Raw genomic sequence first — 22,068 nt, forward strand, 5'->3', positions numbered from 1 at the left:
GTGAGGTTGGGGGGGGTCAGATAATACAGAATGCATGAACAAGGGCTTCACCAATTTGAAGCAGTGCTGTTTATTTCAAGGAAATAAAAGGCCATTAATAGGGGATGGCAACTCCTCCCGTTAAGGTAGACGCCTCTGCACAGGTCAGACTGCTTTCTGGAGGGTGCTGGGGACAGCTAGTGGTGCTAATGGCTGTGGGTAGCAGCATCTCCTGCTCTGAGCGCCTCGCCACTTCATGTCCCAGCCGAGAGACCATAGCTTCCTTCTTGCAATTCCCTCGGCCCCCGTCTTCCGCCTAGTGTGAATAGGTGCTAACTAGTGAGAGGAATGTGACAGAGGAATGTGACAGTAATGATATTCGGCAAGTTGGAACTGTCTCGGTGGAGAGCTCTTTCTCTTTTTCTGCTGTGTCTTGATTTCCTCCAGTCCCTCGGGACCTTCCTGACATCTCAGCATCTGAGAAATCCTTGACTGGATCTCCTTCCCCCAGCCTCTTCCCTGAGCTTGACAAATACCCAGGAGCAAGTCCTATAGATGCTCTTCTGTCCTGCTAATTAATCGTTCAGGAAACTCTGGACTGCCTCCAAACATTTGCTCTCCAGGCTGAATGTGCCATTTCCTCAGCCTTAGGACTCCTGTTTTTCTCCCCCAGAACTATCTCCTCAAGTATTCAGCTAAGGTAGAAATGTATGTGTGGATACAGCTCTGAGCAGACGAAACTTGAGTGTGTGGCTGGTCTCCCAATGAGCCCGCATGTCTTTGGAAGCTGCGTCATTGTGAGTTACTTTATTATTCTTGACAAAGTGGCCAGACCGCGCTGAAGAACTCCACCGATGTCCTGACCGATTCTCAGCGGAGGAGCTTCCTCCTTCTGCTCCTGCTCCCCCTAACCCAGTGTCTGACTGGTGGCCAGGCTTGGTCCAGTCCAGGAAAGATGGACTTCGGCCAGAAATGGCTCTGGCCAAAGAGGGAGGCCTGCTCCAGAAAGAAGGATGGGATAAGCCCAGAATTTCTCCAGGGTGGTGGTAATAGGAGATACGTGAGAAGTGTTTGGAAAGTAAATATGAATTTCTCCTTGCAAAACAAAAACATGCCATTAAAAGGAGGGAGAGAACAAAAGAAACCATTGAGGAAAACCAGAGACGGAGACCTGTCAGAACGGCACTTTGATGCACATTTTAGTTTGAGCCTGGGAAAAGAAGGTAATTTAGCAGTATAGGGATGTGGAGGGGTGTGTGGGTGGGTGTGTGTGGGTGGGTGGGTGTGTGTGGGGGTGGGTGTGTGTGGGGGTGGGTGTGTGGGTGGTGATTTCCACTACCTCCGTATATGCAGCTATCTGCTGGCTGCCACCTTATATACATGAAGAATTGCAAGACTCACTGTTCATCTAAGGGTGTGTGGAAACACCAATCCTACTGGAAGACTCTCAGGGCAGAGACCTCCTTATTCTTCATTCCCTTGCCCCCTGAGCCTGCTTCAGGTTACGAATCTCGTATGTACTCATCAACTGCTTGGGACCTTCCTGACATCTCAGCATCTGAGAAATCCTTGACTGGGTCTCCTTGATCGAATGAGGCTGGCCTAGTACTTCACTAGGATTAGAAAGGTTTCCCACAGAACCACTCCTACCCGGCGCCACCATCTTATGATTGATGACTGTACTGTGGGATCCCCAGTACTTTTCTCAAGCAGGTTCTGCTGCCTTCCTAGTGTTTGATCTACTGGAGGTTCAAGTTGAAAAGCAACAACTCCTTTTGGCACTTGCTACCAGATAGATCTAAACCCCTATGCTGAGTAGCCGAAGTGAGTACCATGCATGAGGCTGTGGTCGGCACAGGATTTGCTCCAGGCTTGGGGGGGTTCTGGAGAGTTTTGCCTGAGGCATGACCTGACCCCTGCTTTTGGAGCCTAGCATCCTGGCCCTGGGTGGAGTTGCTACGATCACATGTTTCCTGACGACCTCGAATGAGTGCCGTGAAGCAGCAGCAAGTAAAATCACAGAATTCGGGAATAGCTAGACGTTAGTTGTTATCTGTTTCCCTTTAATGGGGCTTGACTGAAAAGAAAAATGTCTTGAGTTGCAGCTGACAAGGCTCAGTCTTTAATCTTTTGGGAAGGAAGAGGGGGGAGCTGATATTTTTCAGTGTCTACCATGAGCCAGACACACTGCATATGGCATCATCTTTACCCCTCACTCTACGGGGGAAGCAGCGTTTCCCACTCAGGAAAACAGGCTCAGGAAGGTTAGGTATTTGGCCAACGTGGCCCAAGGAATAGTGATGTGGCTCTGTTAGACTTAAAACCCAGATCTGTCTGCCTCCAAACCCCATGTTCTTCCTTCCCATTACCAAAAAACAGTGGAGAATTCAGAGTAAGCTTTGGCAGAGTTGTGGGAGGCTGGATGTGGGACCCGGGTCCACCATCTTTAGTTCAACCCACCGTCTTCATTGACATTGGCCTTGGGAAAATTATGTTGGCCTGAGTGAATTCCCCTGTCTCATTGGGAAAGGGAGTGCAGTACCATTTCTGGCTCTCTCAGGGATGGCACAAGAAACAGTCAACTGTAAGCATAATGTAAATATGTGTGAAAGTTCTAGGGCAGGGCAGTGCAAACAGGTGTGCTATTCCCAGGACATTTTTTGTCTTCTTTCTGAAGATTTCTTTTTATACGTGTGCTCAAGTTATTTGTTGGGTGTCTATTATGTGATAGGCACTAAATTATATTCTGGGGATATATTCTGCTGAACACAACACACTGGGTCCCTACCTTCTTGAAGTTTATAATCTGATGAGGATGTAGAAAATATGCAAGTAAAAAAAGCAAATATATAATCCAAACCATGGTTAAGGCCAAGAAGGAAGTAAAGAATACTGGGAGAGAGAAATCATTAGCTGTGGTTACCCCTGGGGAAAGCACAAGTGTGGCCAGAGCATAACAATGTTACTTTTCATTCTGCCTTCTCTACTCTTTGAATTTCTTTTACCATAATTTTGTATTGGTTTTATAAATAAAAAATACAGTTAGAGAAAAATCGATGTCTGATAAATCATAATCTCAGTAAGCCTTGCTTTTCTTTGTTGTCTGTGAGGAACTGTGAAAAGGTTCAGATGATCTCGTGTTAGGTATAGATATATTTGTGGAGTCAAAGTAAAGTTGAGAACATCTGTATTCCCATGTTGAGGGTGATGTGAGAAACAGTGAACGGACTCAGCTGCACCCCTGAGTCCAGGCACACTGCCCCTACTTCCACGGAGAACGAGCTGGGTCGTCGACTTCTAAACCCCAAGAGAAACAGTTTCATCTGGGTTCGAGGCTGCCGGGAAGTTATCACGGTCAATCTGGTTACCCTTGAGAAACAGCAGCCGATAAATTACTTTTAATTAAAGAGGCAGCATCAAGAGGACTAAAATCCATGATTCATAGAGTTCTAAACCTGCAGAAATGAAAATGAGGCAGAGGGAAGAAGAGAAAAGCTGTAAAGCTGAGTGAGAAACAAGAGGTGGCCCATTAACAAGAGTCAGTGGTGATAAAACTCACAAAGCAAGAATTTTAGAAGTGGGGAAAGGATTGAATGAGCAGAGAAGCCACAGAAGAAAAAGGTGCCAAATGGGTTTCTCTCATCACTGAGTTGCAAACCAGGAGTTTTTTTTTGTTTTTTTTTTTTAAGCCAGTAATTGCAAATGGAACATGTTTTCTTTTCCTGTAGTTAAATAAAGGGAGTGGGCTGTGAAATAAAAAGGTTTGGCTGGCTGAGAAGCACATCATAGGGGAAAACGCCTCTTCTACACACTGTCTGAGGAACCAAATGGGAAAATTGTTCCGTGTATCCCGATGGCTCTTCTCTTGTAGGAGGGCAACGCAACTTCTCAAGAGGGCTTCTAGAGAAAATAACCTGGCATTGTGGTTCTCTTTTTCCCTCTCCTTTGGGCTTGAAATCTGAGATTTCCAAGTTGTACCTAGATTCCAGCAACGACCCACCCCTCCACCCCCGAATGTCTGCATTGCTCTTTCATAAAGCACTTGCAGAAGAATGCCTTGTTGTTCTGTTTAACTTGATAGAGTTCATACAGCGTGATTATTTGAGAGTGGACTCGTTTATGGCTTAGATAGAGCCTGTACCCACCACTGGAGTAAAGAACTTCAGTTGCCCTTTATCCAAATGCATATGGCGCAGCCTTACCGTCGGTGTTGTTTATAAGGAGCTACAGCAAGACCCATAGTTCTGGTAGAATAAGAAGGTTTTCAGTTGAAATTTAGAATGGTTGACATCATCATTTTGCAAATAGAATTAATGGCAGCTCTAACTGGGCTGACTGACTGTCCTGGTTTGCGGGCACCTGAGCAGGTTCCCAGAATGGAGGACTTCCAGTTTTAAAATGGGCCGATCTTGGGCCAGCTGGGAAAAGTTCGTCACCCTATTAATGCTGAGTGACATGCATAATTCTCTCAAAAAGGCCCACAAAGAATCAGGCATTATTGCCCCATGTTTCAGGGAAGGGAACTGAGACTGAGAGGCTAAAGCAACGTATCTTGCAGCAGCTGACTGGTGACAAAGCCTTTCCCCAAGGCCAGCTATGTCTAGCCCCAAAGCTTGTGCTGTAAATAATGCCACTTTGGATCGACTTTCGATATCCAGATTTAAGAAACTTGCAAAAAGAAAAAACAGAAATTGCCTTGTTGTTCTTGAGATTAAAACCGTACATATTCTGTGGCTGTTCTGGGAATGACTGTTGTGTAGCTTTGGACTCTTAAACAGGCAAGGAAATGAAGAATCATCCAACTATTGAATTTTTGCTTATATTTTTAAGCTTAGAAAAGCAGACTAAAATATAGAGCAGAGCATTTTCTGTTTATAATCTTTAATAACCTTTTGTGAAATCTTGCCAGGAACTCTAAAGAAAAGCAGTTACACTGTTTGGAAAGTTGACATTTTCATTCTGGAAAGCTCTCTTACTGCCTACCGGTTTGAAGGGAAAGCCGCTGTCAACTTGGCTCATTTCAAATAAAGCTTCTGTGTCTCCATTCCATGCCCCGTTCTCAAGGCTTGTATGCAGCAGCACCCGAAATGCAAATCAGATGGAATCGGCCTCCTAATTGCCGCATTTTTCTTTAGGAGACAAAATTGGTTGTGGGACTTTAGGAGTTCTCTGCTTTTAGGGAAAAATAAACCCATCAAAAGTCACTGCTTGCCCTGGTGCCAGTTCAGGCTTGGAAGAGCTGAGAGTAAGACTAAATCCTTAAAACAGCATTGACTTCTGGTTGTTCAAACAAGGGGGCATTGACAAATGCAGTGTGCTCATTCATTCATTCATCCACTAATTCAGCCAAACTTCAATAGAGAGCCTGCTCTGTCTCAGATGGTGCCAGGCACTGGGAACATGAAGAGAACAATGAAGTCCTAGCTCATGACATCAATGGACAGGACTAAAATTGCATATAGACAAAATTATCCCGTAAACGCCCCTCAGATCACCCATAAAGTATTCTTAGGTCAGGTTCCCTAGAAGCCGAGCCCAAGACAAGGATTCTTGTGCAAGCAGTTGATTGAAAGAGTAGTCTCAGGTGAAGCCTGTGTGGTAGTAAGGGAAGCAGGAGGGGCAGAGGACCCAGTTCAGTCTTATATGAGCTCTGCTGAATCCCACACACAGCCTGATCCCACGGGGGCTCTGGAGCATGAAGATGCCATAGATTTACATCCCCTCAAGGCAAAATGGCCAGCCTTTTGTATCCCCAACAATCAGACATTGGCTTTGGGCTGTCTCCAGGAATTAGTGTGTGACCTCTGTCGCATTTCTGAGCAAGGTGGCTCTGATCAGATGAGGGCAATTCTCAAAACATGGGTGTTGCTGTGAGCAGTTAGCTGCCAAAACTCAAAGCAGTTGGGGGATGGATGCACCAGGCACGTAAAGAGAATCTGGAAGGGGCATCCCAAACAGCTACTACACAGGATTTATGTGACAGGCTACAAACTACAGATCATTTGTTAGTAAATCAAATAGGCCAATTTATTTTTCTCCAATAGCCCCATAGTCCACCATGTCTTTGGATGCACTACAGATAAAGTAGTTGTCTTGTGTTCAAGGGTTATATTATATTAAGAACATGTATCTATCCACACTCACACCCAGCATGGGGAGATGCTCACGCCCTGGGAGATGCTCCCTCAGATCTGAGGCTGACCGTGTCTTCCAGGAGGCAGACGTTGAGATGTCATTATACAGGATGCTTATTGGGCATCAACCCCTGTGGTGAGGAGGGATGGAAGCAGGAGTGGCCAGAGGGAGGAGGTGAGCCAGCCAGATGCAGGCTGAGCAACAGCTGCAGCTGACCCCACCCCCTGGGGACCTCTAGAGCCTAGCGTCTTGTCAGAGCTGGCCTGCTTTGTGCCAAAATGTCCAGGCCTTTGTACCCCCGCATTGGGCCACCCTGGCAAGGGCAGGACCTGGGGTGAGGTGGCTTTCTGCAGCTGAGCACCCCAGGGGGACACCTGGAAGTTATTTACTGATTACGCTCCCAGGAGCTAGGCAGCAGGTCTTCCTGGACTGAGGATTGGGCGGCACCTGTCTGTCCATCCACTGTGGAGGCAACTCCTGTGACCCCTCCCGCGCTCACTCCAAGCAGTTGAGCAGAATGGGCACAAAATCACTCCCCACTGGGTAAAGTTTACTCTTGAGGCGGGACACATGTAGTTGAAGAACCTACAGTTTAGTCAGTACTTTAGTATTTAATATGAACTCCGGACTTTATCAGCGGTTTATCTTCACTTAGAAGTGGATAATCTATCTTACTTTTTACTTATTATACTTACTAAATCTTTTTGTGGTCATTTTTTTTTTAAGAGTTTATTTATTTGGCAGAGTGAGAGACAGCCAGAGAGGGAACACAAGCAGGGGGAGCGGGAGAGGGAGAAGCAGACTCTCTGCTGAGCAGGGAGCCCAATGCGGGGCTCCATCCCAGGACCCTGGGATCATGACCTGAGCCGAAGGCAGACGCTTAAGGACTGAGCCACCCAGGTGCCCCCGTGGTCATTTTTTCTTAGTGACAGGCATTATGCTGAGTCCCTTAATGCATGACCTGATTTAATCCTTACAATGATCTGGTGAGGTAGGTACTATTAATATTCCCTATTTTACGGATGAGAAAACTGAGGGTTAGGTTAGAAAAAAACTTGCTCATGGTGGAATTATCTAGTCAGTATTTGAACCACAAAGTCTGTCTGGCTCCAAACCTCCACTCCTTCTCTGCTTTACTAAAGCTAACTGTGAAACCTTCCACACTACCCCTTGATGGACCTTAGCGATTATTGCATTCATTCGACAATGTTTTACTGAGCATGCCTTATGCCAGGCTCTGTGCTAGGTCAATATTAGAGTTTTAACAGAGAAACCTTTGAAAAGGAGTATATATGCATGTGTTCTCGTGTGTTCTTCCTGCGTCTGTGCGTGTGTGTGTGTGCACGCACACGTGTGCGCATTTATGTAACAATCTCAAGAGGTGAATACAAATTTGGATATTTTCCACTAACTCAATTCATGATGTTAAACTTTAACAGGCTAAAAGAGATGCTAAGCGAATGCCTGCAAAAGAAGTCACCATTAACGTTACAGACAGTATCCGACAGATGGACAGAAATCGAAGAATGGCGAAGAACTGTGTTAACTAGCAGAGTGTTCTACTAGAAGGGTGGATGGACTTCTTTGGTGCCCTCCACATGCTGGACCCCATCAAGGAGGCTCAAAGAAGTGGGTGGCCCTTGCTGAGTGTGAAGAATGCTGCCGCTTGAGACACTCTCTTACCTGGCAGGCCAGTGGCCGCCTGGGCTTTTGGGACATTCTCTGCCTCCTACTTACCACGTAGATGTATTGGCGCAGTACTTGCATAGGGTAACAAGCTGCAAATGTGCAGTTTGCCTCTTTGCAACTCCTGCGGTGTGGTCTGATGGAAAAGTGGTGAGCAAAGGCCACAGGTGGGTGATGAAACAGACAAGAAGGAGTAGGTTCCCTGGTGAGAGATGCTCACGTGGCTGCTAAGCTCCTGCCCGTGGTCGTGTGCACACTTGCGGGCCAGCTTGTTCTTTCATTTGTTCTTTCTGAATACTGCCAGTACCGCCATCAGAAAGCTTACCGTGTTCACTTAAAAGTTGTTTTTCACCCAACTGCAAGTCCAGATATAGGAGAAATCACGAACCAGGAAAACTCCCAGCTCTACTTGTTTCCTTAGCTCGGTAGGAGACAGATTCAGATCCCCTGTCACACGAACTAACACCCCCAACACCCACAGCGTGTTTTGGGAGCTCTCCATGAGGCAGTCACACCCATTTCTTGTCTGTCTTCCATGTCCCCCCCATACCGGTGTCCACGTCAGCCTCCATACCACAATACCGTGGTCACCGTGGTCCACGCACCCAACCTGGGACGCCCCTCAGGGCTCAGCCAAACACCGCATTTACGGAGCTTTCCAGGTCTCTCTGCTTGTACTCTTGAGTGTTTGTTCTCTCCAGTTGGGTCGTTTGCAATTGTTGATCAAGGCGCGGACACAGCTCACAAGAGGGCGATGATCCAGAACCCACCAGCAGCATACATGGCTTCGCTCTGGCCTCTCGACCATGGCGCCAGGACTGTGCCATGTGCTGTCTGTGAAGGAATTGCTTTAGAAAGCCTGGACCTGGTTGCCGTGCATTCACGCTGACAGGAGACTGATGCGCCCTGTGTTAGACATCAGAGGTGGGGAAAATGTCTTGATAGATTAAAATTATCTAACATTTCTTTAAACATGTTCAGGTGAAAGTACTTCCTCCAAAGTAATGTAACATGATTTTTAAAGGACTGTTAACATAGCCTGGATTGGGGAAGGTAGGACTAAAGATGTACCAGATGATACCAATAAACTCCATGTTTAGCAGAAATAGGCAGCCTGATGGTGTGTTTATATAATATGGTCCAGAGAATTGACATGCCTAGATTACAATTTAGAAACGGCCTCATGACCTGCCAATTTTGTTATTCCTCAAACACAAGGAAATAGTGCCCACCCACCCTCCCTCCCTCCCTCCCTCCCTCCCTCCCTTCCTTCCTTCCTTCCTTCCGTAGACTGTGTATTTATTCATTTAACATTAAATACCAACCCTGCACCAGGCACCTTGCAGATGTTGGGAGATTTGGAGTCTGGCCAGTCACACTTGCGTATCCTGACTCTAACAACGGACTTAATAACTAGGGGACTACCTTCAACCCTAAGGTTTGGGTGTGTTGTGAATTGTTCCGTAGTGGAACTCACTTTTACATTCAGAATAGGTTTCTCTCTTAAACCCTGGATCTGGGCCTTCTCCTTATCACTGCACAAGCCTTTACCCTGCACAAAACTAGTTTTCCCAAACCTCCATCATTTTGAGGTTCTTTGAGAAAGGGCTTTTGGGGAACTTCATGTTCTGAAAATGAAAAAATAATGATAAAATAAAAGCAAAACCTGTGACTTCTGTGGCCCCACTGGCATTACTCAGCAGGAGCCCCCAGCTGCCAAAGGTTGGCAATGATCCTGCACGTTCAAGGCTCGTTCTCCCAGGGCACATGTGTCGTGTTTCTCTGTGGGGTGTTCCTGCTGCCCCCCCCCCCTTCGTGTGCTATCAGTTGTGGACAACACCAGTTTCTCTTCACATCCTTGTTTTTGCCTCACTTAACTGCTGCAAGCTGTTTGGGATTTAACTCGAGACAGTGTCTGTTTCATGTAGAAACAAGGTCTCACTCCTAGGGGAGAAGGGAATGAAGAGCATATATGATCTGCCTCTCCCTGGAACAATCTGGATTTCACAAAGATAGTGATCAGAAGTTAAACCATGCTACTGGAAATTCATCTGGCAATTTTTTCATGTGTGCATGATACAAGAACTGATTCTCACGATCCTATTAACAACTTTCTATTGCGAAGTTTGTGTCAATAAAGTCATCAATTTCAAGCATATGAGAGTCTTTACTGGAACCTTAAATTTATATTTAGGGCTGTTTAGATTTTTTTCTTCTTTGATAGAAAGGTCTTATATAAGTGATCTCTGTGAACCCTTCAAAAAGCCTTATGAAGTAGGTAAAGAGACCACTAGTTTCCAATTGACAGTTACAAAAGTATTTATAGTCACTTAACTAGTAAGCGATGGAGCAGGGGCTCAAGGGAGAGAAGTCTGCCTGCAAATCCCGTGATTTTTCCAATATATAGCGTGGTGCCTTTCCTGGCAAGAAGGTCTAACAGGGCTGGGAGGCTGAGCCATTTCACAAGGTCTGAGAGGAAGCTGAGCCCCGGTCTGAGAGGGTGACAGCAGTGACTGAGGAGGGCTGGGGAGCTTGGGGCGTTTGGGTCTGGCCCAGGCTTCCTTATCCCTCCAGAGAGGGTGACCCTGACCTAGCTCAAGAGGGCATCTTTGGTGAAAGTCAGAAAGAGGAGAGACCTCACGACTTAGAGGAGCTTGAAATCACACCTGTCAGAAGAGCTGCTAAGACTTCAAGCTGAGAGGAACGGGGGCCACCAGGAACCCCCCCCCCGATCTGCCCAGGCCCCAAACGCTCCTTGATGCACAGGCCAAGGACTGTACCTCCTCGCCCTGTCCCGCCACCACCTCCACAGCGTTCCCCGCTACCCCAGGCTACCTGAATACACTCCTGTTTGGACTCCCTGTTGAAGCCCCGTTAACCTTCACCTGCTAATGACCCTCACCAGCCCCGCTCGCCAGCTGCCCCACCTGCCACAGAAATGTATCCCATCCATGTTTGCTTCCCCAAGCAGGGTCGCAAACCAGCAGCATCTCTGCCGGCCCAGATGACAGACATGCTCTGTTTGTCTGTCGTGGTGTTAAAACCCGAGCATTTCACAGAAAAAGCCAGCTCTGGCAGGGACTTCTAGTTTAGAACTCCAGTATCCATCCTCCCCTTCTTCCTTAGCTGGGCCCACATCCACTTAGAAAAAAGATTATATTTTTCAACCTCCTTCACAGCTAGGAGTAGCTGTATGATTTAGTTCTGGCCAATGAAAAATAATAGTGGGGCATGGAAGCTTCCAGGAAGTCTCCTTGTAAAAGAATGGTCAGGCCCTTTCTTTTCTCCTTTTCCTTCCTGCTTCCTAAAATGAAGAGGTAATGGCTGGAGCCACAGCAGTCTGCTAGGTCATGAGGTGACCTTGAGAATGGAAGCCATGCTGAGCTGAGCAATAAATTAGAAGCAGCCTAGGTTCCTCGTTCCACTGAGTCTCCATGGATTGCACACCCCAGACCTCTTTTTGTGAGAAATATACTTCTACCTCATATAAGCTACTGTTTCATGTCACTACTCACAGCCAAACCCAATTCTAGTTGATATACAAACTTTCTGTCTTCTTTTGAAAATTTGGGAGATCTTACACCTCTGGTCTCTTACTGCCCCTTGGCCACAGTTGGCCGCAGCTGATCAGGCTGCGTTAGCTAAAGTTACAGTCTCCAGACGGTCATGGCCCCCACCACTCACTGTGGCTTCCACACAGCAGCCTCTAGATTGGTGTTGCCTGCCTGAGCCCTGAGACATTGGCATTTGCAACCCCTGCCCCAAATTGTGTTCCCAACGTGTTCTTTTCAGGAGTCATCAGAATATAGAAGGTCCTTTTCCCCATCCCACCAGTCTGGGAAGCCAATCTCATAAGAATTTTCTGGGCAGGCAAATTACAAACGTGACTCAAGAGACACCTGGGTGGCTCAGTCAGTTAAGCGTCTGCCTTCGGCTCAGGTCAGGATCCCAGGGTCCTGGGATCAATCCCCACATTGGGCTCCCTCAGCAGGAAGCCTGCTTCTCCCTCTCCCTCTGCAGCTCCCCCTGCCTGTGCTCGCTCTCTCTCTGTCAAATAAATAAATAAAATCCTAAAAAAAACCCAAACATGACTTAATATTTAAAGTTATGTATTCACTCACACTTTCATTTACTCCATGTGTATTTATCACGAAGCTTCAATGTGAGTGAAGAATAAAACAGACCTGGCCCCCTGCCCTCATCAAGCCGGCAGAAACACAATAAAAACAAGCAAAAAGAAATAAATCATCACGATAATTTAAGATGGTGATAACTGCTAAAAGAACGGAGGGGCACCTGGGTAGCTCAGTCTCAGGCTCTTGGTTTCGGCTCAGGTTGTGATCTCATCACGGGTTGTTGGACAGAGAGCTGAGTGCCCCCCCCCCCCGCCGTGCTCAGCTGGGAGTCTGCTTGAAGAGTCTCTCCCTCCCCCCATGTGCACATGTTCTCTCTCAAATAAGTAAATCTTTTACTAAATAAATAAATACAAGAATATTAACAGAGGAATGGACTGGAAGGAGGCAGGAATGCAAGCAGGAGACCATTTAGGAGGCTCCCACAGTGGCCCTGGGGAGAGATGTTAGTGGCAAGGAATAGGGTAGATGGATAGCAGTTTCTATTTTGGAAATAGAAACATTAAGATTTGCTGTTGGAATGGGTGTGAGAGGTGAAAAGAAGGAAGCAATCAGGGCGATTCTTAAGATTTTGGTTTGTTCGACATGGTTCTTTGTAAGACAGGGTACGACAGGGTGAGAGACATTTTGTTGTTAATGGTTCACCCAGCTGGGCTGTCTTTCCCCGTTTCTCTGGCAGTGAGCTCCTAAACTCTTTCAGCACTATTTAGGTCTCCTTAAATTACCTCGGATTGTTCCTGCAAGCCACCCCGCTGGGAAGACCGTAGAAACCAGCAACAGAAGGAGTGTGTTCTTAATTCTTTTAGGAATATGGGACCTATCAGAAGATCCTGACACAATCAGACAACGGATCACCCAGGTTTTTTAACCCAACAGAGAGCACGTCTGTGTTATTGCCAGCCTGAGCTTTACAGTTTTAGTTTCTTAGCTGGGCCTTCTCCAGGTGGAACTCCACTTTAAAAGAAAAAGGGGTGACTAATATTGCCCTTTCTGATCCTTTTCCATAACATGGCCACGTGCCAGGGAGAGAGCCCAAAATTTTTGTTCGCCTTTTTATTTCATTTCATTCTCCAAAGAGACTATGTACTTCTCTTCTAATAGCTACATCAGCCATGGGATGGACTGTGAAATAGGGGCTGGCAGCCAGCCAGCCAGGAAAAACAGAGCACAGGCCTCAGGTGCAGGAGACAAATCCTAACGTGTCATTTTCCAACTGTGTGCCCCGGGGGGGGGGGGGGGGGAGCGGGGGGGAGGGGTTGCAAATTGTGGAGCCTCTCAGAGGCTCACTTCCCTTCAGCGGAAATAATAGCATCTTTTGAGGGTCTGTTGTGAGGATTCAGTGAGACAACAAATGTAGGTCACATGATGTCGGTCACCTTATAATAATTATGGCCCCGCGCCAGGTACAGAGCTGGGTGCCTCTCGCACATGCTCTTCTCTCTAATCAGTAAAGCAGTCCTTCCAGGTGAGCCCTGTCGGCCCCCTTCACAGGTGAAGAAACCAAGACTGAAAGGCAGGATGCCACCGCTAGCAAACAGGGAGCTGGGGATATGCCTGCCTGTGAAACCCCATGCTTGGCCCATTGCACCATGAATGTGAATTTCCTTCCTGTCACGATGGATGGCAAGTGACTTCACAGCCCTATTTATAGCATCCGTGTCTCAGCACTTCCCAGCTGTCAGTGCTAACGCTGGAATCAATGATTGCACCCTACATACAAATCTGTGAAATCTCACCCTTGTTTCTTCTCAACTTTCTCTTTTTTTCTTAACAGCAACAAAGGCAGTGGCCGTCTTTTGAATCATGCTATAATATTAAAATTCCTTTGAAGGTAATACTAATACATTTGGAGGATCTTTCTAAAATGTATTGCAAACCTGAGTATTATAGATCTACCCTAGTGATCACTCCTTCCTTTTTGTTTCAGAATAGGAAAATGATGGCCTGAGACAGCTAGGTCCTCAAGGAGAAAGGTAGCATGCAGATGGTAGCACCAGGCCATGGAGGCCTCTCAGCTACTGCTTCTGGAATGGAACAAAATGGAATAGAATTTTTTCCTAGTTAAAAAACTTAGCAGGTGGAAAGAATTAGGATCCCTTGCCATGGTTGGTTTGCAGTAGGGCTGCACAGTGGAATCACCTGGGGAGCTTTCAAAAACAATTTATGCCTGGGTCCCACCCTGGAGATTCTGGTTTAATTTGTCTAGTGTGCAAATCTGCACGGGAAGAGGTTTCAAAATTCCCTAGAGGGTTCTCATGCACAGCCAGGGCTGAGAACTACTGGCTTAGCTGATCACAGACAGAATTAGTGTCTCCAAAACTCTGTGAGGGGATCTTAAATCATAATCCCTGGGTTTGAATCCCAGTTTCACCACTTACTAGCTTTGTGACCTCGGGCAAGTCATTTAACTTCTTTATGCTCTGGTCTGCGCATTTATAAAATGAGGCTAACTGGTAGCCCACAGTAGCAGGGGCATTTAGTAAGGCTCTATCTGTAAAGCACTTATCACGCTGCCCAGCATATGAAGATAAACACAAGGTTATTAATTATTGTTGAACTGTGCTACAACCCTGAAATTCCAGGACATGGGCAAGACCTGGCATATAAAACTCAGCTCAAGGGTAAATGTACCAGAGAGCTGGGTCCTTATTTGAGCACGTTGTATCCTCCAATCCACCACAAATGTACCTTTTTTCAAGATAGGCACTTATTATTATAAAGGAGATTTCAAAATGGAGCTAGCAAGCATAGCTGAGAAAAATCTCTTTGAAATTGGGTTGGGAGGCCATAAGGGAGGAAGAATTTACGGACGTCCTCATAAGAGAAACTATGAACTTTTTGTCAGCTGCAAGCCCTTGGCAAGGACCTAACTCCCTCCTCACCATGACACCTGACTCATTCGCATTCCTTACTTTGAAAAGAGCCCACGTGATTTGACAAGTTTCATTCCCTCATTTTCGTATTAACCCAAGCAATCCCACACCATAGTTTCAATTCCTGTCCTGCACAGAGGATCTAAATGAGAACTACACGCCTGACCTCTGTCTTTTCTGCCTCCTCTTTGTCTTCCTTGGAACAGGAGTCAGGTTTCTACCTGAAGCTGTGCCTCCCGAATTGCAATTCTGATTGCCCACATAAATGCCTGTTTACTTAAATTTTCAGTGAATTCTTTCTTGGTCATTATTCAATGCAAAATGTACCTTGGGCACCATGGGACGAGGAGAGCAGCCACCTTGAAGAAATCTTCCTAAGGAACCTGTCTTTGGCTCTGGGCAGAAAACCTGACTCCGAATAATGCAGAAGAAAACTTGCTTCCTTGGCTTTAGGCTGTAAGGGGTTGGTGTTTCCCTTTAAAGGTGTCTGAGCTTCCATTTGCAAGCTCTCTGGAGTTAAACTGGTAGCTAGCAAGTGAAACATGATTTTAGATGTAAGGGAGTCCCTAGTGAGGAGCTGTCTGGCAGTGGATTGGGGATTTTCACATATTTGTTTTGCACCAATAAAATGTCTGGAACCTGGCATCAAAGATGCAATGCTGTTCTCTGGGAAGGGAGAATGCTCAGCTCCAGCATGTGCACCAAAGTTGGCGATGTCCCCCGCAGACCCAGGGTAAGCTCATTTGATTCTCCTCGTCTGTTTAAGACCTCTTAACTTCCTTCCTGGCTGTCAGACCCAGGAAAGACCCAAGTAAATATGTATATTCAAATAGATCACTTACGTGGACATGGAAAATTAAATTCTTTTAAAGATCCTTCTAGAACAGCTTTATTTGACATCCCTGGAAGATGAAGAATAGTGGTAATTCGCCTAATTCTTGAGTAAAATCAAGGCTAATTTGTGAGACGCAGAAAAGCTTCTGGACAAAGAAGACTGAGTGGAGGAGAGAGACTCTGGTGACCCTACATTTACTGCTGTAGCCTTGACCCCATTATTACAGCCTCGGGCCAAAGGCCTAGAATAAGGACAGACCCCGGCTTGGCTCCAGGCCAGGGTACTCATCACCGTGAGGCAGCATAGCTCGTGGGATGGGATCCCAATATGGCTTTATTTTTGTCTCTGTCTCTTAAAAATGTATCCTAAAAGGGAAGGTTTTTCCTTGGCACCTGTAGCAGCCCTGAGACTTTTCTGGGCACTCTTAGATATCAGAAAGCCAGGTAGTCACTGGGAGTCACAAATGTGATCTCCATTCAGAAATCAGAATAGCAAGTCCCAGGGAAGTTACCAACCAACAGTGAGTTGATCTTCACTCAAAGGTAAGCTTTCTCCCCCTCGGGGCTGGTGGCCACAGGAAGGGCCTGGAGGAAGTGGCTGACGGGCCAGGGGGCAGAAGTCCAGGTCAGCTCCTGCCCCTTATTTGCTCACCTTCTCTCTCCTCCATTCCGGAGTCTGCCAAAGGATGAGGGGGAAGGGAATGGAGAGTTCTTATTTTACAGTTTGAAGTTTGCTTTCAGGGGCATCTGGGTGGTGCAGTTGGTTGAAGCGTCTGACTCTTGGTTTTGGCTCAGGCTCTGATCTCAGGGTTGTAAGATGGAGCTCGGTATCAGGCTTCGAGCCTGCTTCGAGTTTCTCTCTCTCTCTCTCTCCCCCTCTCTCTCCAATAAATAAATAAATCTTAAAAAAAAAAAAAAGGTTTGCTTCCAGCTCTCAAATTCTTCTAATACTTAAAGTTCTTATTTTTGCTGCTTTGGTGTTTTTGTTTTGTTTTGTTTTCTGGGCATTTCTGTGTTCTCATAAACTCCCTCGCTGGACCCCTCCAACCGCACCTCCTGGGCTGGGGCCCTGTGGCTGTTGATCCCACTCTGCCCTGGTTCTGGGGATCCACTCCATATAGTCTCACTCTGTTGAAGTCCCCCCCCCCCCCCCCCCCCCCCCCGCCAAGCTATCCTTCTGGGCAGGAGTCCACATGACTCAGGCTCAGCTCTGGCTCCCCCTGGACAGCATCTGCCCCGGCACAGGGTGGGTGGGTCAGAGCTGGCCTCTGCCAAGGGGACGTTTGAGCCGAACGCTGAGTGACTAGAGGAAACCTGCTGCACAAAGCTGCCATCTGGGCAGAGAGGAGTCCGGGCAAAGTGACAAGCAAGGGCAAGGGCTCTGAGTGCAGCTGGGGACTGGGGAAGGCTGGTGTGGCTGGAGCCAAGGGAGAGCAGGGGGATGGGCGGGGGTCAGGTGGGGGGTAGCAAGGCAGGGGCCGGATGCCGGGAGGGGGGCCTGACGAGCCATGGCGAGCAGTCGGAGGTTTATTTTTACAAGGTCCTCTGGCTGCTGTTTGGAGAAGTAGATGGATTTGGGATACATTTTAGAGGCTGAGCCACAGAACTTGCTCTTTGGCTTAGAATCGAGACAGAGCAAGTGAGGAAATCAAAGATGATTCCTACGTTTCAGGTTCAAGCAATTGGCTGGTTGGTGGCGTCATTTACTAAGAAAGAGAAACTAGGCGAAGGACAGGTTTGGGAGAGAAAATCAAGAGGTTTTTTTTTGCCCTTGCAGTGTCTGGAGGCTATTACACAGTGAAGATACTGAGTAGCAGTTGGAAATTCAAGTTCTGTAGCTTGAGGGTGAGATGAGATGGTCAGACCTGCAGGTACAGATTTTGGAGTCGTTTGGTCCAAAATGTGGGCCTTTTCTCACACCACCAAGCGAGTCTTCGACACCATACGGGTGTTCCACAGTTCAATTCAATTCTGACATTATTTCCCTGCAGAATTCAGATTCATTCAGTTCCACAAGACTGCTCCCCCCACCCCACTTCAGATGCCAATCAAAAGTCCAGATTGTCACCTGTGCTGTAGATCAGAGGTTCCCATGACCCAATCCCTGGGTTCCATTCATTTGCTAGAGCAGCTCACAGAACTCAGAGAAACATTTTACTCCCTATATTACTGGTTTAGTAAACACTCAGTCCTGAGACCCTTCAGATGTGTATCAGTGAGTCACATGCTTAGAGGATGATTCCTAACATGTATCTTATGGTGGGGGGGGTGGCATAGAGGAAAAGGGAGCTTCCAAAGGAATTTCTATATGTTTAAAGTAGACTCACAGGATCCTGGAGGGTCAGGCTAAGACCGTCTTTTGCCCTTGGCAAAGTGTCAACATCGAGGCAGCTGAGTGACCAGAGGAAGGTCACTCTGCCTGTTTCCTTGTCAATGGGCTGGAAGTAGTAAGGAAATTTAATAATTTTTCTTCGATCTTTGTTTCTCACATCACTAAGGACTTTCCAAAAGTCACCTCATTAACAAAAGACACCTTTATGGTTCCTATCATTTAGGAAATTCCAAGGGTTTTTTTTAGGAGCTCTGAGCCAAGAAAGGGGATGAAGACCAAATATATATTTCATATTATAATATTGCAGGATCACATCAGCAATACACGATGTTTAAATTCATGGGACTGAATGAACTCACCTGGAGTGGGGAATGTGCAAAGAGAAGTCCTTCCTCTCATTTTATGGATGAGATGGCTCCGCTCAGAGAAGCTGTGTGCCAGGTTTTCACAGCCAATCGGCAACAGAATCAGGACTAGGAACCAAGTCTAGTTTCTGGCGAGGGTGACACCAAAGGATTCTGGGATGGGAGACTCTCAGTGCTAAAACCATGGCAGTCCCAGGCAACCCAGGACAATCTGATCACCCTAGTCCCAGACCAATGATCTTCTGGGGCCATTTTCTCCTTTGGCAATGACAGTTGAGACTTGAGTGATTATAGTCTGTGACTCTGTTTATTCTTGTCTTCGAAGGGAGATTGTTTTCATTCTGTTCCATTTTTGTTCTATGTCCATGAACTATTATGTTCATTTTGGAGGAGATTTAGCTTTTCCTGAGAGGAAATTATGAGTAGTAATTACCATGTTTTCCTGCTCCTTCTGGAATACTCAGAGCAGGAAAGGGAATCCTTCTGGATGGTACCACGTGATTAACCCTCCAGACAATGTGGACACGTAAGCTGGTAGGGGAGGCACAGGAGAGAAAGAAGCTCCCCCGAGCCCAGCCTCTTGCCCAACTCAGTTTCTGCTTGTATTTTGGTCACATCCTGTCTCTCCCATCCTTTGCCTTTATCTCCCCCTTCCTAATGCCAGTGCCTAGGTCTGTAAATGTGTCCTCACCCGTGTACCTTACATCTCACAGTCAGTGGCCCTCTCTCCACCAGACTGCTCGAAACAGAACCTCTGGAGTCGCCTTTGGCTCTTCCCTCCGCCTCTGTCATGGAATCCTGTCTCATACCCTTGACAACAACGTCTTTCCCACCCGTCTTTTCCAGCGTGCCTCCCAACCTCCACCTTCGCCCCCAGGCCACCACGCCTCCCGGGTTTCTGCAGACCTTTCCTTACCTCTCTGCCTCCCTGTTTGCCTGAAATCCAGACTCCACACTGCTGACAAAATGACCTTCCTAGAATTGTTCACTGCCCTCAAGATCCAGACTCAGTAAGACTGGCTTACTGAATATTCACTTCGAACTTTGGCTCCTTCTACCACCTTTAGCCAGTGTCTGCATTTGGACCAGAAAATCCTTTTGCATCTTCTCGTGGGCAAAATAGAAGACCATCTTACGTTTGAGGTCACTTTATGTGTGGCAGCGATACGCTGGATGCATGTAAAGGAAACATCAATCATGTCCTCTCATCTAGCTTCTGTCTCCCTGGCTCCAGCCCTGGCTACCTGGCTCCAAGGTGCAGTCTTCCCAAGGAACGGCTTCGGTGTGGTGGGAATATCAAGGGACCCCTGTAGATTTCCAACCCTGCCACCTTCAAATCCGCCCAAGTATTTTAATCTATCTGAGCCTCATTTATCTAATCTGTAAAACAAGGACACTCAATAAACATGGATTATAGTAGTCCACCCTTATCTGTGGTTTCACTTTCCACTGCTTCTGGAAGCAGATAATCCTTTTGACCTGTCCTCAGAAGGTCAGTGGTAGCCTAACGCTACGTCCCAGTGCCTGAGTCATGTGTCAGTCACATCACTTCATCTCATCCCGTAGGCATTTTATCATCACAAGAAGGGTGAATACGGTACAGGAAGATTTTGAGAGAGGGAAAGCACATTCAGATAATTTTTATTGCAGTATATTGTTATAATTGTTTCTATTTGATTACTGTTGTTGTTAATCTCTTACTATGCCTGGTTTGGAAATTAAACTTTTTCATAGGTATATATGGTATAGGAAAAACCGTAGTGTATATGGGGTTCACTACTTTCCACGGTGTCAGATATCCGTTGGGGGTTTGGGAACATATCCCCCGGGGATAAGGGGGAGCTACTGTAAATCGGAAACTTCCCTGCTCTAAATTTTCAGTAGCTCTCACAGCCTGACTTAAGAACCAATTTCTCAGTCTTTCAAAGCCCTCCTTGTCCTTGCAGCTCTAACCGAGCTGCACGTATTTTGTGCTTCAAATCAGGCTCCTTGCAGCCCTCCGAGTACCCATCGCACATTCTGCCTCTGGCTCAAGTCTCCTCTGGAGCATCCTCTCCCCACTGTGGTGGGGATCTTACTCATCGTCCGAGGTTCAGTGCCAGGGATAACTCATTCTTCAATGAAAATTTCTTAATCCCCTCAACCAAATGCAATCTCTCTTTCCCCTGAACGCCCCAGGGCTCGCTCTAGAGCTTCTGGCACCAACCTATCCTATCGTAGATGTTCTTATGCTCATCTATAAAGTGATAAAGATTCTTCACTTGATGGTAAGGGCCTTAGCTCCATAGAAGATACTGTGTTGAGCATTCTGTATGATCAGCATATGTTTATTAGACTGGAAGCACTCGTGGGACATAGGGATTAGCGAAGTCCATGACCTAAATGCTTACTTAGGAAGTCATGAATTCATTTGTCATTTATCAAGCATTTACTGAGTGCTTTTAAGTCCTGTGGGCATAGAAAGAATTTTAAACAGAGATCCAATTCCTCATGATCTCATAGCCTAATCAGACAGCTAAAATATAAAACGATAAACACAATAGGAAATCAGAAGATAAATAAACACGAGTATAAAGACTTTATTATTGCTGACTATAATAAAACTCCTTAAAAGACTCTATTTTAGTCTTTGTAAAATCCCAACATCTAGATATATACACCCAGCCATGGTAGCTTAGAAAAGGGAGCAAAGAATTTTTACTTCCAAATGCCTACATTTGGCATGCCTGCAATGCCTGCAATGCCTACATTTGGCTATGCCTGCAATGCATAGACATTATCTCGTCGGAGATCTTGGGGGATATTATTAGTATCTTCATTTTATAGATGAGGAAAATTGGCTTCAGATTTGTTGTGTAACTCGGGGAAGGTCGTACAATTAGAAGTTCTTGGCCAGCTTTTTAAACCAGGACTCTCTGATAATCAGTCGGCCTGTGATATCCCTTTCTAGTCAGCAGTCAGACCACTACCTGAAGGCCCCTGAGTGGCCTAGACGTCGTGTAGGCATCTGTTCTAGGGACTGGAACTACTGATTGGGAGCTGTGAGAACTTGCCCCTTGCTCTGAAGACCCAGATGTCAAAGGAACCAGGGATACTTGGCCTGGAGACAATAAGATCTAGAGGAACTATTCTACCAGGAAAGGTAAGACACGCCAGGTGACAGCTCAGGAAAGAATGGTCCTTTTGAGACCTGAACACAAAGTGCCTCTTGGAAGTACAGCCTTTGAAAGCACCACTCAGGGGCTTCAGTAAGAAGAAGAAATATGGGTATTGAAACACAGCACTGAAGATATTTTCTGCTTTTCACAGGGAAGCAATATGTGACTTGCTCCCGTTTCAAGATGCATTTGCCCCTGGTCCTTCAGAATCGATTCGCTGTACCATGACGGGCAGTGGTCAGCAGAAGCTCAGGGCTCCAGGGATGACACAGAAGGCTGAAAATTCTCATTCTCCTGCCAAGTTCTTATTTACCACTGAAGTAATCTGGAGAAAATAGCTTGAGACTTTGTGTTGTTTCTCCCTCTGGATTCAAGTTGGAGAAAACAATGCTAATTACATTTCTAACAGCAGTGAATACATTTGAAAGTCAAGCTCTTTTGCTATGTCAAGGAAGTTTTTGTCATAATTAAGGAGTGTGCCACACACTAGTCATACATAAGATTTGGATCTGTACTAATTCGGGTGAGAGGGGGACCGAGGTGTCAGTATAGTTTAAAAAGCTCCCCGGGTGA

At 46.4% G+C, this 22,068-nt stretch overlaps 1 protein-coding gene across 3 annotated transcripts in view; it reads left to right on the forward strand.

Moving 5' to 3' along the window:
• BAALC (BAALC binder of MAP3K1 and KLF4) overlaps positions 1 to 22,068 on the forward strand; it is a 117,312-nt gene that overhangs the window by 78,142 nt on the left and 17,102 nt on the right. The window contains exon 3 of one of the 3 annotated variants that reach the window (XM_027576949.2): positions 7,554 to 9,952. The exons of the other annotated variants lie outside the window; for them this stretch is intronic. Within the exon in view, the coding sequence (XP_027432750.1) occupies positions 7,554 to 7,664 (111 nt within the window). The 3' untranslated portion in view covers positions 7,665 to 9,952. Of the gene's footprint in view, positions 1 to 7,553; positions 9,953 to 22,068 lie in introns of those variants that run through there. 3 annotated transcript variants of the gene reach the window in all.

This window comes from Zalophus californianus, chromosome 4 (assembly GCF_009762305.2).
Source record: "Zalophus californianus isolate mZalCal1 chromosome 4, mZalCal1.pri.v2, whole genome shotgun sequence".
Taxonomy (NCBI): domain Eukaryota; kingdom Metazoa; phylum Chordata; class Mammalia; order Carnivora; family Otariidae; genus Zalophus; species Zalophus californianus.